The following is a 19,048-nucleotide window of genomic DNA, read 5'->3' as shown; positions in this document are numbered from 1 at the left end:
AGACACACACTCAGATTCGGCATTATTACCTGGTTAGAAACAACATACTCTTCAAACGCTGCACTGTTGATGACAAGCTATGGGTACTTTGCATTCCTGACGATTTTGTTAATAAGCTCATTTGGTACATTCATTTCAGCTATGCACATTTTGGTCCACGAAAATGTTATCATATTCTTCGAACGACTTGTTATTTTAACAATATGGAAAAGCGAATTCGAAGAGTCTTGTCTATTTGTAAACTTTGTCAAAAGGCGAAACCATCTACTATCTCACATCGTGCTCCGTTGTTTCCTATTATTCCTTCTAAATTAAAAGAATTTGCTGCTGTTGATCTCTTGGGACCCCTTGTCAGAACATCGAATGGATTTTCGTACGTTCTAGTCGCTGTTGAACTTACTTCAAAATTTGTTTCTTTCACTCCGTTACGTAAAGCCACTGGACGGTCTGTATCCAACGCCTTTGTTAAAAATTTCTTACGTGAAGTTGGACACGTTAGTAAAGTCATTTCAGATAACGGACCGCAATTCAGTTCTGCTGTTTGGTCACGCATGCTTCGGAATCATAAAATCAAACCTGTTTTTATTTCATTGTACTCACCACATTGTAACCCGTCTGAACGGATTATGAAAGAAATCAATAAGCTTTGCAGACTTTATTGTCACAGAAAGCATCAGCATTGGGACAGATATTTACACTTATTTCAAAACGTGCTGAATGAAATGCCTCATGACTCCACTGCTTTACCACCTACTCTTGTACTAAAGAATGAAGAACCACCGAACAGAATCAGAGAGCTTGTACCTTTCCCGAATACACGAAAACTTCGACACAAAGACATAATTGATTTGGCTCTTAAAAATATAAAATCTGCAGCAAACAAAAGGAGAAAACTACACGGTAAAGCAAATGCAAAGAAATTATATATTGGTCAGAAAGTTCTCATTAAAGATCATTCATTGTCACATAAGAAGAAACACTTGAGTCACAAATTCTTTCTAGTGTACAATGGACCTTACAGAATCCGACGTATACCACATGATAATTGCGTTGAAGTTGAAACTCTGCGTACTAGGAAGAGTAAAGGTTTACACCACATTTCACATGTAAAACCGTTTATTGAAAGATAATCTGCTTTTTAAGTTTGTCTTTGCCATATAACTTTTCACTTTACATTACCAGTATGCTTTGTCAGACTTAGTATCTGTTAACATGCAACAGTGTTTGAAGTTAAACATCCAGTCAAGAACCAAGAGAACTTATTTAAACAGAAATTACGAATGCATTGTTATAGTGAACGGACGATGCAGTGTTGTTGTTTGTACATTCTTGCTTGTTAGTTGCACGATTACGTAACGACTATAAGGCTCACATACTTAGAACATTTACCAGTACTGCTAATGAGATTCTAATGCAACATTTTGGTGTACTTGAAAATACATTCTGAATTAAAGTACTTTCTGAGAGATACCAGATGACACAGTGGTTAGTTTATGTGACAGCTACACGATTTTATCACTACGCTACTAATGAGTGACAATTTACAATGTTGCTTTTGCGGTGTTTCTGTTTTATATCAGCACAGTAATTCTAAAATTGTTCTAAGGGGACGTTTTTTTGAAAGTCAGATTGCGTTGCGCTAAAAATATTGTGTGTCAGTTTAAGCACAGTCATGTATAAATTGTTCTAAGGGGACGTTTCACATGTAAAGAGCCGAGGGACAATAATAAGACGGGAAGACCAAGAACGAAGTGATTTGATTAAAAAGGACTGTTCAGTCTATACATCGAAGCAGCAATGATGAAATTAAAGGAGCTTTTACAACGGAATTCAAAATTCAAGGTGAAAGGATACCAATGGCGAGATTCGTTGATGACATTGCTATCCTCAGTGAAAGGTAAGAAGGATTACAGGATGTGTTGAATAGGATGAAAAGAGTCCAATGAGTACTGGATATGGATTGAGAGTAAATAGAAGAACGATGAAAGTAATGAGAAGTAGCAGAAAAGAGAACAGGGAGAAACTTAATATCAGGATTGGTGATCACGCAGTAGATGGAGTTAAGGACTACTACTACCTAGGCAGCAAAATAACCAATGGCGGACAGAACAAGGAGGGCATAAAAAGCAGATTCGCACTGGCGTTCCTCTCCAAGAGAAGTCTACTAGTGTCAAATATAGACCTTAATTTGAAGAAGAAATCTCTGAGAATGTACGTCTGGAGCACAGAATGGTATGACAGTGAAATATGTGCTGTAGGAAAACCGGAACAGAAGAGAATTGAGGCATTTGGATGTGGTGCTACAGAAGAATGTTGAAAATTAGGCGGACTGATGAGGTAAGGAGTGATGAGGTTCCTTGGAGAATAGGCGAGAAAAGGGATATATGGGAAACACTGACAAGAAGAAGGCATAGGATCGTAGGACATCTGTTAAGACATCAGGCAATAACTTCCATGCTACTAGAGGGAACTGTAGAGGGTAAAAACTGTAGGGAAGGCAAAGATTGGAATACATCCAGCAAATAATTGAGGACGTATGTTGCGAGTGATACTCTGAGATGAAGAGATCGGTACGTAGAGATATTCATGGCGGGCCGCTCAAACCAGTCAGAAGAAAACTAATATTCTAAATAAACTGATGCTTCCGTAGTGTGGTAACGACTTTCCTTAGCGCGTAGTGTTTGAGGATTATGAATATTTTGTCAGATGACGTGGCATTACACAGAGAAAAAAATTATTGAGTTCAAGAGGTTCATCTTCCCTTCGGTATCCACCCATGCAGCCACATTTTCAGCCCTGAATTCCTTTCTAATGGTTGGCAAGAATTTAATAACTCACGTCTGTTTTCGAGGACGCTGAGGCGTGCTTGTGCGATGGCGCCCGACCTGGAGATATTTAGAATTTCGATGGTGAAAGAAATTTTCATCACCAGAATTTTGTTGGCGAATGGGGCCTTGTTAGTTTTGATGTCATGTCGTTATTTACGGTGATTCCATTGAACGAAGCTATCTTATGTATAGTTGATATTTTTACAGCAGATGTTGTGGAGTTATTCAGACACAACCTCACCAAGACCTATTTTCAATACAACAATGATTTTTATGAACAGACTGACGTGGTGGCTGTGGGCAGTCGTCTTATTCCCGCTGTTGACAGTTTGTTTGTGGAGAACTTTGAACAACAGGCGTTGCAGACTGTAAGGAAAAGACCAGCCAGGTTGTACCGCTATGTCGATGATACCTTCGTAGTATGGACGCAGGGTGCAGAGGAACTGGAGGCCTTCCTGGTGCACCTCAACAGTATGAATCCGAAAATACAATTTACTAAGGAGGTGTAGAACAACAGCCAGCAGAATTTCTTGGATGTGGATTTTATTAAGCAAGAGAACGGGACGTTGGGCCATAGAGTATACAGAAAAGCCACGCATACTGATCGTTACCTGCATAAAAACTCTAACCACCACCCAAGGCAGAAAACAGGGGTGGTTTAAACGTTGGTAGATAGAGCATACAAAATTTGTGAACCGGCTTACTTGAAATATGAGTTTGATGGGAGAGAAAGTGGACAGATGAGGAACGACGGCAGCCCAAAACGGAAAGTTTTCCTTCCAGTCATCAGTACGATTACAGATCGCATTGGAAAAGCATTGAGCAAATTCGGGTTGGAAACTGCCTTCAGGCCCACCAGGAAGATAAAAGAATGTTTAATATCGGTAAAAGATGTACGATATCCTTTGGCTACACCGGGTGTATATAAAATTCCTTTTGGTTATGGACTGGTACCACAAAAAGAAGTGACAACACCCGTCTCGTTGCACAAAAGAGGAATTGGCTCCTAGGACGCACGGATAAATCGGCCGTAGCGGAACATCTTTACTAAGAGGGTGATCATAAAATAAAATTCACTGCCACGGGTGTCATATCGTAACATGGCATTATCATGCACGTACATATATTGAGGCAATTGAGATCTACAAATACGATAATAATTTTAACAGAAAATGGGATTGTGTTAGAGTAGACAAAGTTTGGATGTCAACGTTACAGCGTAAGAATGACGATCGATTACTTTCAATCTAGAATGTTGGAAATACCAATGATAATCTCGTAGCCGACGTCACGTGATAGACTGTGGTGCCCTCTACACTGCCTACATAATCGGTGCTCCCTTGAGTTCCGGTTGCAGTTATCCATTTTACCCTTGAAGATGTCTCCAGCAGTCGGAGCAGAAACGTTAGGAGAAAGTTTTATACATCGACCACGGCCTAATAGAGTTGTTGGTTGACGAGTCGCATGAGCCACTTCTCGTCCCATTATATCAAGTATGTGCTCGATTGAAGACAAATCCAGAGATCGTGCTGGCAAGGTAAGTTGCTGCATGTTGAGTTTCACGGGCAGCGGTGTGATCGAAAATTATCCTGTTCGAACAACACATGACCTTCCTATTGTAATAATGGCGAAAGAACGGGTCTAACAGCGCTCTACAAGTACCGAGCGCTGGTTAGCGTGGTTAGCGTCCCCTCCAGAAACATTAAAGGTGAACAATATTTGTATCTTATCGCGCCTTGAGTGGGCCGGTGTGTCTTGGACAAATGTTGTCTACGAGTCAGAGCTCGTCAGGTCTACATCCTACGTGCAAACGACCATTACTTGCGTGCAGGCAGAATCTGCTTTCATCGCCGAAGACCACGGCTCGCCACTCCATCCTCCAAGAGATCCTCTGACGGCCTCAGTCGAGATGTGACATCGACGATGTGGCGTGAGTGGGAGAAAGGCTAGCAGCGTACGTGCCGTTAGTCCCACTGCTAGTAACCGTTTCGTAAGGCTGTGTGTTGACACCTCTGGGCTCAAAAGCCATCTTATCTGTGCTCTGGTAGCTATACGATCTGCCACTAATGCTCTTAAGACACGACGATCCTGACGGGCGTCTGTGCTGCATGGACGTCCAAAACCTCGTCGACTGGTGTGGTAATGTTTAGCTGACCAGTGATACCGGCATCGTTGAACAACTGACGCAGCACGTCCAACTTGTGCGACAGTACTCCGAAACGACCATCCCGCCACTCGGAAGGCCACAATTTGACCCCTTTGAAACTCGCACACTTGGCTTTAAGGAGTGGGTCTCCTTAGCATGTATGCCTGCTTGTAAGTTGCACCACACTGAGCCTTTTGGCTGCACACATTCCCTGTTAAATTGTAGACACAGATGGCACTTTGGTAGGTACGTCATTAGCTATCTGTTGGTGGGCGACGTTGAAATCATTGTCAATATATCTGCTGAAACTTCCTGACAGATTAAAACCGTGTGCCGGACCGAGACTCGAACTCGTGACCTTTGCCTTTCGCGGGCAAGTGCTCTACCAACTGTGCTACCCAAGCACGACTCACGCCCCGTCCTCACAGCTGTGCCTGGGTAGCTAAGTTGGTAAAGCACTTGCCCGCGAAAGGCAAAGGTCACGAGTTCGAGTCTCGGTCCGGCACACGGTTTTAATCTGCCAGGAAGTTTCATATCAGTGCACACTCCACTGCAGAGTGAAAATCTCATTCTGGAATATATCTGCTGCTCCCCAGTGACATGTGCCGTCATCGGATCATAATCGACGTCGTCTCTACAGGTGCACTAATTCTTTCCCCCGGCAGTGTATTATGATTTTATGAGATCGGGCAGCACCTGTACAAAATATAGCTGCTAGAAATGTTGCCGACCCATTTCGTGTGTTCGTTATCGCGTGAAGTCGATCTCGTGCTGATTTTTTTCTCCTGATGTATCAATGATTGGCTACCACCTATTATCGAATTTGGTGTCTTCCGAGCATTCCACTGATGTTCGGTAATATGCTCTGGCTTCCCACTCTGGAGCTATATATTCCACAGAACTGACACACATACGCGATAGGAACTAGTTACGGCGAGGTTTCGGTGCTAGGTTAAGCTGAAGCGCCTTGGACGACGCGAGGCGAGAACTTGTCGGCAGTTAATAAGCAGATGCCGCGCGCCGACCGGAAATTTGTGCCGCTCCCTATTGACGGGGAGGGGGAGAGGGGGGGAGGGGGAGGCGGAGCGTCGGGGGCGGCCCCGGCGGTGCGCATGCGCGGCCGCACGCTCGCGCCCGTCCCTGACCCGCGCCCGCCGCCCGCCGCTGCCGCCGCGGACAGTTGCCGCCACGCGCCGCGACGCCGCCGCCGACGCTGCCGACGCCGCCTCCGCCATGCGCGCCGCCGCCGCCAGCTAGCAGCGCAGTCCCGCCGCGCCGCGCCGGCGGTCCGCACACCGCAGCGTCTCCATGGCCCTCCGCGCGTTCCTCGTCGAGATATGCAGCCCTACCTAAGGGGGCGCACGTGCGCAGCTGCGGCCAGCCGGAGGAACGGAGCCAGTGCTCGGTCGTAGCCACCGCAGAGCGCGTGGACTCTCGCGCGCCCAGGAGGCGGCTACCACTGCTACCGGGGGCAGGGCGGCGGCGAACTCGGGCGCAGTTCTCCGCGTCGCGGATCAACCGGTTCGTACTCGTCGAGCGTCTTCTCTACAGCTACGCAATCGCCGGCGAGAGACCAGTGAGTTCGAGGACATTGGCGGGAGCGAGAAGAAATCTTCCACAAAGTATTTCAGTGTCTTAGGCGATTCCTTTTACGTAGGGAGACGTCTTTGTCCTATAGAGGACCACTCATCTATTTTTCTACTCTCCGAGTCAGAAGCTTAGCGTAGCAACTATCGTAATTTTTACGGCAGTCCACTCTTCTGGAGATTAGATACGTGCGGGAGGAAAAGAAGTAACGATTCCTAATAGATTATTTGTGAAATATCTCGGAGACTAGTAGCTGACCTCTTCAAAGTAACTGTATACTGAAAAATTACTTGTAAAAAAAAGTATTTTGAACGAAGTGTTGCTACACGCCATAGGTATACGCTTGGAAACTTTCACGTAAACGTTAATATTTTTGAATAGAATAGGGAAGGAAAAAAAGAGAGTAGTGATACCCATTGTGTCTTTCGCAATAGCCGAAGAAATTAGCTAGATTATTTTTTCGTTCGCATACTGTATAGAGACTGAGTGGGAGAAGTACTTCAGTTGCACTCGCCGAAATTGTATTTCACCCATCTCGTGTCCAGAGTTATTTTGTGATAGAGTAGAGAATATAGTGTAGAACTTGTGAGAGAACAAGAAGAGAATCACCATTTAAAGCATTAAATAACTGCAACCGAGTGGATCAACAGTGAACCGAGTCTTTCATAGCCCTCCTCGAGCCGACGGCAGTGAGCGTTATAAATATTTTCTTAAGTGAGAGGGAAGATCTCGCACGTGTGCTCTTGAGAGCGTGCCAGCAGCAGTCAGCTGGCCAGGGCAGCGGCAGTGGTGCGCAGCGGGTGCGATATCAACAGGCAGGCATCTGTTGCTCCGCCGGGGGGATAGGGCAGCGCGTCGCGCGTGAGCCGGCCGGAGGCGGAGCGGCTATGACGCGCCGGGCCGACCGCTGACCACTAGCTAGTTGGACAGCCATGGCGCTCTCGCAGCAGCAGGTGCTGCAGCTCCGCGGCGACGAGCCGTGCGCGACCTCGGACTCGGAGTCGGACGTGGCCGAGCTGTCCGACCTCGAAGACGACGCCGGCCTGCCGCCGGGCGCCACCAGCAGCGACGAGAACGACGACGACGACGACGACGACGACGTAGACGACCTGGAGCTGGGCAGCGGCGGGGCGCGCCGGCGCCGGTCCGGCAGCGCCGCGGGCGCCGACGAGGAGGTGGACGAAGAGGAGGAGGAGGAGGAGGAAGAGGAGGAGGAGGAAGAGGAGGAGGAGGAGCTGCCCTACCCGGGCTTCGTGCCCATCGCGCTGCGCTACCTCGACCAGCACACGCGCCCGCGCAGCTGGTGTCTGCGCATGATCACCAATCCATATCCTTTTTTCTGCAATCTCTGCTGCCTGCCCGCCGTACAAGGTAGTCGTGCACTTCATTTTCCTGTGTCTACCGTTTAGCTTGGATGTGGATCTACTATGCCCACCCATTTGCAGGATCGTCTGGAACGTCGTCAGCGAGAGTTTCGACACTCAATTTCTCACTTTTTTTTCTTACAACACTTACGAATTTTGCGTGAGAGACTGAAGCACTATGCCCTTCGAATCTTTCAATCCCCACTGTGCCATAGTTACATCACCTGACACACGAGAAGTTCTCAACTACCCCTCTACTTCGAGGAGAACTTCAAAGTTTCGTTCTACTTTGGCGTTTTACATATACTGGCAATAGCGTAAGAATGACATGAATTGGACTGGGGGATACTGGAGGAGAAGAGGTGGGAGTTAGTTCACTTTGACGGTGAACGATGAAATACATCTTAGATTTTCACGACATATGGCTCTGGTTACATTTACTACATCATAAGAGTTGTGCCTTTCTTCAAGTTGCCTCTGTCTCAGAGGACTGTCTGAGTGAAGATTTTTTGCTATGGGTTTGGGGTTGGAGATGGGGGCTGGGGAAAGGGGGGAGAGGTTTGAAGCTGTTTCTCCCCAGTATGCTCTTGCATGCTGACTGGGTCCCTCGCTGATGCATAACACCAGCTTGCCTGGTAATGTGCAGCAGCAACACGTGTTAAATTGTGATGCAAGAACAGATAGCCAGATTTGCAATTAAAATGGATGTTTATTTAGTCGGTGACCAGTTTCGGGCTATGCCCATTCTCAAACCAACCAATGTTTTCAAGTAAAATGTTCGCCCAAAATAGCAGGAAATAAAATGGGTACATATGTGTATGGTCCCAACTGAAGTTCATTAACAGACTGTTATTTTGAACGTAAATTTTACTTGGCAACAATGATTGGTTTGAGAATAGGTGTATCCCGAAACTGGCCACCGACTAAATAAACATATATCTTGGTTGCAACTCTGGCTGCCTTTCCTTGCATCACTACCTGTTCCGTATTGTCTGGCGATAGACACTTTAACCATTGTTCGATCGGTGGTGAGGTAGTAGATCGACCAGAGGAGACCTGCCACCAGATGGTGCTGACCGTCGAAGTTGACACTGCTGGTGATACGTTCTCCTTCGAAATACTGATCGGCTCTAACTGGATAATCAAAGAGGGTTATCATCAGACGCTGCTGACCACAGCCATTTGATAAGTGTAGTCTGGTAGCTTGTGAAATAATTATTCCGAGCCTACTGAACAAACAAGTAAAAATTTTCAGAGTTCAGCTACTCCGCTGTAATCACAGTTATCCCGTCCGGCGGTCACAACAGTTTATTCCTTTACTTAAATTTTTTGTAGGTCGTCTTCTACAAAGCTTGGAAGTAAATATGGTACAGGACTTACAAATCACTAGAACAATGAATCAACCTCCTAAAAACCGAAATACGTTTATTAGATCTTCAGTGTAGGTACCAGATTTTCAGTTGGTTATTTATCGATATGAAACAAACTTTCGTCCCAGGAATTATTCGGTCCAGTGAAATTCCATTTCGGTATTAGTTTTTAAACAGTTACCGACATTTTCCATAAAATACTTCACGGTTTTGGACCATTTTGAAACGTTATGTACTACCGTTTCTGCCAGATATAGAACATACCCTTTTGTAGGTCACTTGTAATAATGATCGAAACGTTCGTACATTAATTTACAGTATGACGTGGGTTGCAACCGAGAGGAATTTTATGATCCTTTGGAAGATCTAAGAACACTTACGTGATAGTTATTATGTTTAAGAATTGAACAGCGAGGTTTGGAAACATATTATGACGGTTTAAAGCAGGTCAGACACCACGTCCTTGCGACCCAGGGTGAAATAAATAAAACACATTTTGTTTTGTCATTTGTTTTATCATTCCGTTACCTCATATGAAGAATACTTTACAGCTGAACGATCGTAAATGAAAATGGAGTCCAATGCTATTCGCGCAGTAAGTTTCGATCTGCAAAACAATTTCTGCTACATGTTATTCGTTATTGTAAGAATAATATGTTGCAACGTATCGGTACAACGATTCTACAAATACAGGAGTATACAAGGGAAGTATTGTGCAATTATAGCGCGTGCCACTAAGGAGCTGCTTTGATTTTACGATTTGCGATAAACGTACTTCTGCAGACTGTACGATTATATCTAACAAAAATGGAAATTTTCGGGCACTGCGGTTAACGAATTTGTCATGTATAAGTGATGGTGCGCTATTACTTACGCAAGAATTAGTAAAGCTGTTTATGACAATAGAGGTCGATCGAACAGGAATGGACTTGATAGTTTACTCTCGGATGTCGTTGAGAAGCGTTGCTCCCAGCTGAGAGCTGGTGCCTCCGCGGACGTGCGGTGGCTCCGGCGGGGCGCCTGCCACAAGGTGAGCCACCCGGGCCGGGTCACAGGCACCCTCCGCCCCCACCGGCAAAAATCGTTGTCTGCCATTGACGTAAGTGGACTCCATGATGATGCCGCCATTTTGAATTCCAGACTGGGAGAAAGCGGTTGCAAGTGCGCTAGCCGCTCAGCTGCGCGCTCTATTCTGGGCCGCTGTTCGATTCATCAGTGGCGCCACTCTAATAACAGACTGTTACTTAAAGCAAAGCCGTGGTTCACTGTTGACAGTTTGTTATCAGCAGTTACTGTCGACGGTATCTGGCCTAAAGCATTACGTTTTGACTGTAGACATTTCAATTTTTACATTTTTTTCCTGTTTGTGCGAAACATCCCAAGTAATTTGCGGACATTTATAGCGTTCATTCATCCGCTCTCCATGACACCAGTCCTCCTTCAGTGTCAATTTTCTGCTTAGCGAGTAATGATTTCTAACTTTCAGAAAAGTGTTATTACCTCTCCGGAAGCGCATCAGGAATAAAACATCAGACCATCATAATCTCTGATAGAAAGTGATTTACGGCGATGTGATCTGCTGGCCCTCTATTGACAGTTATAAAAGTAGTACGCTGAGGAGATATTGTACGCTGCAACATTTCGTATTTACCATTCCATAAATTTGATGTCTATATTATTCGAAGTTATTGTCATCCGTAGAATGTCTCCAGTACAGACTGTTATTCTTTCTGTGTTATGAAAGGTCTGTTAGTCATAAGAAACGGAGGTTACCTCACCATTCTAAGAAACTGTGTAATACAAGAATAGATGCCATGATAACATTGCCAATCTTCGTTTGCTTTCGTGCTGGATCAGAATATAAAATATAGAATGAAAATGGGATGTCGAAAGACATTTAATCATGAGTTTGTTCAATTGTTCATGCCACTGTTGTCTATAATATTTGTTGATCTCTGTGGTAATGAGTGAAGGAAACCGAAATCAGGCAATTATAATCTCGCTGTGTAAAGTACATCACAAATCTAAGCCACGCTCTTTTGGCTTTTACAGTGGATCTGACAGAAATAGTAGAAGACAGTTTTCTTTCCTATTAATTTGAACTGTAACAGTACGGGGCTTACAGTGAAATTGCGTAACATTGGAACAGAATGAAAAACTAGGAGTAATTAGAGGTTGTCTTTAGAAGTGTTTTAGTCCAAATTTCCTGCTACTGGTGAACTGATTAATGGCGCTCTTGCCAGTAACTAAACAGTTACCTACAAATGTAGAAATTATTGAATTTGGCATCAAGAGTTTGGGTTTGCAAAATTATGGTTCTAGTTTTGCAACTGACGATACCAAGAATTGTAGACTGGAGTTTACGATGTCCTGGAGTCTGTGGTCAGTGATTCCCTTTGTGGTGAGAAAGTGTCGAAAACGGAATCATGGCGCAGTCTGCTCAACAGACACAAGTAGAACAATGCATGCTACAGATTTGATTTATTACTAGAAGAAAAATATCCTTAGAGTAATTTTGAATTTGACGTGTTTTCTCTGCCAAAGTGTACCACTAAAGGAAGTCGTTGCGTTACAAACATGGCGCAGTTGTCCTCGCAGTCAAACGAAAAAACATCACGATTTAATCTGAAGCTTAAAAGATTTAGTTGTAACTAATGCTTCGATGTTGGACACTGTCCTACCCTCTTTATTATCACAAGATGCGACTGTGTAAAACAGATTCTAAGCACGTACTGCATTCTCAGAGTTGTTGATGTAGTGATTTTAGTCAAGGCAATAAACACACCCAAGTTATTTCGACAGCTTTCTTTCGCTGTAGATACAGAAAGCTCATAGAGAAGGATGAACTAGATTTGTTATAAGTGCAGAGGATGGTGATAATATAGCATCAAATGCATAGTTATTCTGATATTCACTTTTTTTGCCATACCTGCCTAATGGCTATTTGTAGAATCCCCACGAATATTCCGTTGTATACACTATTAAATAGATGCACCTTACAGCAGTTCATTTCTCCTTACAATAAACAGAATCAAAATAATGACTCAACTCAGTTCCACACCCTTGGCGTCGCTGGAGTGATGAAAACATTACTCAGGGCCCTCCTACGATAATGTGTTAATTGAGATAGTGGGCATAATGCTGTTAAGTTTAAAGCCAAAACTCACGGTGTATAATGTGGGTATACCTCTTTTATTGGAAATGCTAAACACTAAATGATATATTGGGCGCTCATGCCGAGCCGTAGGAAAAATGGAAGTAATGAACTGTTAATGTCTTCGGATATGCTGATCCTTTGTAAACTGAATAATGGCTTTTGTTCAAGATGACTGATGAGAAATATTTCCAAAATATGTCGAGTAAGTTAATAACAAACCTTTGATGCAATTAAATGAAAATAAAAATATATTCATTTAAAACGGATTTGTTATTCGCAAAGCGCATCTCTAAAATACATTAGAGAGATGCTAAGCATTTGTTGTACACATTGTGTAACACAGTAGAACATAGAACGTTGCAAGCAGAGCGAAACTGGAAACTAGGTAGGGGAGTAGCATAGAGAACGCTTATTATTTTTCTCCATTTAAAATTGTCATACGAAAGAGAGCCGAAGGATACGGTTCAGTCACTCACTGAACTAGGGTACGTTCTTTATGCACTTATTATGCCATTTCAACACTTGTTTGTCCCTGAAAGAAAGTCTTTACAGAAAAACGGAATTAAAGGTATTACACCAAAGTATCTCGTAGGTTCATATCATTCAGCACTTGAACGGGCCTCTTAAAAATTCATTTTTTGAGGCTGAACATCCTGCCTTGAAATCTCTGGTGTAGAGGCGGTATGGTGAGATGTAGAAATACCGGTCACCGCGACCAGCTCGCAAACTACTCCTGTCATAGGCCTTTGCTCTGCGCTGGAGCTTCAGTCTGGTCCATGGAAACACAAAGATAGATATGCTGCTTTAAGTATCTACATTTCAGTGATTGCTGTTTCAATTGCGCTATGTAATAAACTCGTTCCGTGGGGAGTAAATCGTCTTGAACAGCTGTAATCGGAAATTCTTCACTTCTTTTTTTTTCCTTTTTTTTCTTGTTAACAGCTTTTATTTAGCCAATAACAGGGTGCGTACAATAAAACAATAAAAGTACTGTACAATAAAAAGCTAGCAAGCGTTAGTGAAAAATGATCAACCAAGAAAATATAGACAATTATGAGCAACTTGATCTACAAATGTCTAATATACAGCGTATGGCGTTTTAAAAATTTAGGAGATGATAAAGGATGAAATTTTTGAACGTTTTTATATGAGGAATCTATAGCCGGAAATGTGGAATAAACTTCCAACAGCTACCACTGGGCTGTTGAATATCAACGCACTACCCGGAGGAGAAGTTACCAGGTGACATTGTCAGTGAAAATTTGGACTGGAATTCTTAGAGATCACCTTGCTGCACCATAACATCTTACCATATCGTTTGAATGGAAGGTGGTAATTGAACGTTTTGGTCTGACCTCACTTCCCTTGACTTTTTGCTCTAGGGGTATGTAAAAATGTTCGTGTACTCAACGCCAACAGGGAAAGTACCGGATTGTTCAGCGCATCTGTACAGCATTTGATACCATCATCGCGGAGAGCGGATACTTACATAGAATTAGACAACATGGTTCGTTGTTGCACATTACGTAAACAAGTTGTCGGTCGTCATATTACTTTACAGTTGTGAAGCCTCGGAGTCGGTTTACAGTATTTAATTGCACTTTATTGTCAATCAACGTTGTACAAACTACGGTATTCTGCTGTTTCATTTAATCTACCGAATGTGTAAATGCGCCTGGTGCTGTAGAAACTTTATTTCACATTTCTGGCTGTAGATTCTCTATAGCAAAATGTTTAAAATTTCATCCGCTAAAATCTCTGATAGTTTTAAAACGTTTTTCTGTAACACCGTGTATATGTTTTTATGTGATTTATACTGAAGTGCACAGCAAGACACAGGATACTGAATGGTTTTTTGAACTTTGACATGTGTTTTTGTACATGTGCTGTACACGAAACGCAAAATCAATGAGTCACGTGTCATTCATCGTGGTAATTACATTGCAATGCATTCGAAAAGATAAATAAAATTGAACAGTGACATAGACAATTTCCTATCGAGCCAGGAAGCATGTTATACTTGGCTAATCTAATGTTAAGGCGATGGAAGGAATTTTCAACTCTGACTTCAGATGGAGAATACAAATTTATGGCAGATGTTTACTGTTGTGACGCAAAATCTGTGAACATTGGCTTACGTTCCTCTCTTTTTCTCCTTCAAATCTTTATAGATAATTAATTACTAAACAAATACATTATTTTTTTATGCCGTGGAAGAGCGTGTCGGAAAATCAGTTGAAATAGTAATGAATAAAATAGTATATTTAAAAGTGTAGCTCCATCTGATCGATTTCATAAAATGAGTCTTTGTACCTTAGCGAACATCTTACAAGGACGTTGCGCTTTTCATTTATATTTTAGGAAGTAGCATATCGTCTTGATGGTACCGAGTGCTGCTCTACGTGGCTGTAAGTATTCATCAATGAAATAAAACCTGTACAGGTAAAAATACTGCTCCTGTTATCGATACTTGTCCTACAGCAAACTCATTAAGTAACCATTTCCCTTCAGCTGCCATTATAAAGAGTAGTATCTGTCGTAATAAATATTCGCAGTCCAGTGAAATTTAGAATGTAGACTTAAAATCGCCATCAGAAATTTTTATGAAATCTTCGTTCTTTACCTTATAAATACTTGTAATAAGTATATTGTAATAATATTAGCGTAGCCTATGGGGAACATTAGTAGTATAAACACTCCATTCTGCATTAAGACGGCTGATACTGATAGCAATGAAGCATCGTCATATTGTGCTTATACTACTGTTATGTACAATAGATGGTAAAAAGTAAGTACACAAAAACTTCAGAGACACCTGAGTGGATAACTAGTAGGTGCTTTGGACAAGTTGCAAAAGAGTGTAATTTTCTTCCTGCTGTCAAACGAAATAACAGAATCCGAGATATCTCGTGTTTTTGCACGTGATTCAGTTTTCATGTTTATTTACGTTAATCGTGTACCAGACTTTGATATTTTCTTCTGTGCATATAAGCATTTCATAATGTATCAACAGTCATGTGCCATAAAAAGATGTAGTAGTCATATGAATTACTACCTTCGTTAAAATCACACCATTACTTAGGAAGAAGTTTAATATTGATACAAAGCGTAACATATCGTACAAATAAAAAAAGTAATAAATATTTTCAATGATCGTTAACAGTTTTTAAAATGTTTGTAGTCTTTCTTAATTATTACTTTTTTTTATTGAAAGTTGATCATTTTGATAATGTCAAAGCTCTAACATATTATCTTTTTCATTTGATCCACAGCCAGTTTTTGAAAGAAGGTGTCTGTAGAGGTGATTCATAATGATACGTTGATATCTTTAAGACAGTATAAAGTAATTCGTGCACTAGTAAAATATTGTTTAGTTGCAAAGCAAACTGAAAGATTACTACAATATTTCCTTCAATTAGGTGGCCAGAAATATACACAAACAGCAATACTATCATATACGTTATTTTTACGTTATTTTTTCTTAAAGTTTGATTGTTGTATTTCGCTAGATAAAGAAGAGGGGCTTTTGTTAACAAAGGCAATAATATATACAGGAAATTAATATTTTCACTATAAAAGAAGAATTAATTGACAGATTTAGTCCACTTTATAAAATAAATGTAAGAGACAGGAATTTAGTGGCTTAATAAACAATTCTGTTGCAGATGTTGTTAATATCAGAGATTTCTGCGGATTGTTTTTCACTTCAGTCTTTTGTTTTTAGGTATAAAATTTCAACCTTCACATTAGAAACTTTGTCGCTAATTAATGTTACTCAGTTCGTGGACTGGCCGGAGGACTCTGGCATTAATGTGTAGCGTGAATGTCGCTTCGCTGGCACAGGAAATTAAATTATGCCACTACAATAACAGGGAATGTGCTCGACACGACAATAGCACACATTCGCTTAATACGAGACAGAAAATATAAATTAAGCCGAAACTAATTAATGGTTCGCTATTTGCAGCCCTTAATTATAATCGAATTTTCTTTCAAATCTCCCTTTTTCGAACATTCCAATTACAATCCACTAGTAACTGAAACTGAGTAATTGCATTGAATGTAGTCCGGTAGAAAATATGCAAAGTACTGCAAACAGCTTTCTGCTGAGATCTCAGATCAACTGTCGTTACATTTTGTGGAGATTGCATTTTCTGAACTCAGCGACCACTATGCCAAATAATGAGGAATTAGTCACGCTAAAGTAAAGAACGAATTAATGAGTCTCTTTTCTGGCAGCCATAACTTAACGGGCGTCCCCTGGTGAGGAACTTTACTAATGAAGATTTACCAATTTTCTAATCCTGACATTCCTCTTTGTTTTCCTGTGCACCTGAGAGTGAACAGGATGATGCAGGAATATTCGTTGCATTGTACTACGTAACTGATGACGAGAAAATGTCCAAGTACTAAAGTTCAGCTGTTGATTTACTTGCTTTTCACTTGAAACCTTCGATGTCGATGTGGCTAAGTTTGAAATTTTGTTCGTTGAATTGGAATGTCGCACAATGCTGACGTTGTCCAAACTTACCACATCTATTCATTGTTGAGCTGACTGACTAGAACCTTAACAAGTTTTTCAGAAGTCTATGCTTGTCCTCCTCAACAAGATAATTTATCGTAGAGCGGCAGAACAATTCTCCTGTCATGTTTTCTTGAATGACAGTCTCTCCGTAGAATGCACGAATATTTCAGATGGGCAAATGTGTCGAAAATTTGCGTTTTTTCCTTCTTGCACTCTTTCTCCTACAGTTCATCAGTTCGAAAGATTTTTAAATTTAAAAGGATCCAAATGGTATGTAGAAGCAAAACATTCTACGCGAGCAGTGGAGTGTGGTGAAGTGCTGCATTTTTTTGATTACTGAGGAAGCCGTCCCACATATCTAACGTTTATAACGAGTGTTTCACCGTTCTCTCTGAACCTGCAAACATTTCTGGATGACAGAGGACAATGTTACCATTGCAGCATCTTTGGTATATGATCAACACATGATCGGAGAACATAAGTAGTAACCGCTATCTCCGTGCCACCACAAAAGTCAGAAATATATTCTTTTGACTGCCTCAAAGTGTTCTTACCAACCTAAACCACATTATATATTATACTGCACGGAATCCATAACAGATCATCAACATTCTTGCCGCACTTGGAAGCGCATATTACGTCCGTATTACATCTTAGAAGCTGCAAAATTGTCTTCAAATGTATCGAGCAAACAATACGTGTTCTCGTGCTTAGGAGGATGTGTTAACAGAAAGACAAAACGAGAAATATTTGAAGACTAACACTTCTTTTGTGATTCGTCAAATGATTAACTTTAACTGGAAGCGCTTATCTTGACAATCCATTATCATACAGATATTCAATTCAAGGAATTAGGCATGGCGCCTTTGCCTTTATTTCATGCGACTTCCGTGACTTTTTTTCCCAAGTGGTACAAATTTCATGACTTTGGTGGTAATCGCCACACTGAAATTTTTCTCACATTTTCCTGGATCAAATTTTAATGCTTTCTAATGCTTTAACTTTTTTATTTTATTTGATTTTGTACATCCTTTCACGAATCCTGGGCATTTGGCTTATGACAACTGAACTACTGTATCAATCGCTTGGGAACTCTCTACATTTCATAGTCCTAGCGAGGTACAGGAACTCCCATAGTTTTTCATGATATAATTTTAGTTTCTTTCTTAGCCTAATTTTTTTAAGAATTCTGTTTACAGCAACACAGTCGTCTTATGTTACGGACAAGTTCTCAGTCGTCTATGTGTTCGGCTAAATGTCTTTATATAATCTGTAAATGATCGATGCGTTCTATAATGTTAGCCTGTTCATTTCTCTGTGAGTTTTCGTTGTACCGAACACGTATTCTCTTCCTCTGGAAGAAGTCCTTCATTTATTATTTGTACTCTTTCAGAGGTCATTCTGGTGTACGGTATATCTTATTTGCCGTATCTACCAGACTTATACCTCTGTAATTTCCACAGTCATTTAGCTTTCCTGTTTTTTAAGAGAGACATAACAACAGAAATCCTTCATTCACCTGGTACTTCCTTCTGCAACCAGCACAAGTTATGAAAATGTAACATCCTAAGCTTTAGAAACATGTCACCGTATTTTATAAGATCTCCACTGATTCCATCTCCTCCTGATGATTTTCACCTTCTACTTTGGAAAAGTAGCTTCGTCGAGTTCTCTGGCTCTAAATAAACCTCCAGTTTATTCAGTTATCTCGATGTTTTCGAGCTCGTTTCTGTACATTATCGATAAGGGACTAAATGTGATGTGTTTGGATACGATGGCGAACGACCTGTTATTTTCGAAGACCTGGTTTTCGCTTGCGAGAAACTGGGGCCGTTCCTGAGAGGTGACGTGGGACTGCGTCCTTGGACCACCCGCAGTGGCGCGCAGGTCTGCAGCGGGTGTCGGCACGCTCATTAAACAGGCGTAACTACTGCCACGGCGACGGACGGCTCCGGGGCTGTTTGCCGCTGCGCAGTGGGCATCATGGCTGCTCCGTGTGATCTGATGCAAAGGTACACAAATAACCAGTTCTCAAAAGCCACAGCGGCCTATGCGCACTGAACGGGCTTTT

At 41.9% G+C, this 19,048-nt stretch overlaps 1 protein-coding gene across 1 annotated transcript; it reads left to right on the top strand.

Moving 5' to 3' along the window:
- The first annotated feature begins 6,332 nt into the window (after nt 1-6,332).
- Nucleotides 6,333-18,232, top strand: LOC126159465 (sodium/potassium/calcium exchanger 1-like). The gene is made up of 3 exons (XM_049916552.1): nt 6,333-7,661; nt 7,758-7,932; nt 18,177-18,232. Exons 1-3 carry the CDS (start codon nt 7,494-7,496, stop codon nt 18,230-18,232), a joined length of 399 nt encoding a protein of 132 aa, XP_049772509.1. The 5' UTR covers nt 6,333-7,493.
- Nucleotides 18,233-19,048: the final 816 nt, after the last annotated feature.

This window comes from Schistocerca cancellata, chromosome 2 (genome assembly GCF_023864275.1).
Source record: "Schistocerca cancellata isolate TAMUIC-IGC-003103 chromosome 2, iqSchCanc2.1, whole genome shotgun sequence".
Taxonomy (NCBI): domain Eukaryota; kingdom Metazoa; phylum Arthropoda; class Insecta; order Orthoptera; family Acrididae; genus Schistocerca; species Schistocerca cancellata.
This window is presented reverse-complemented; position numbering and strand designations above follow the sequence as displayed.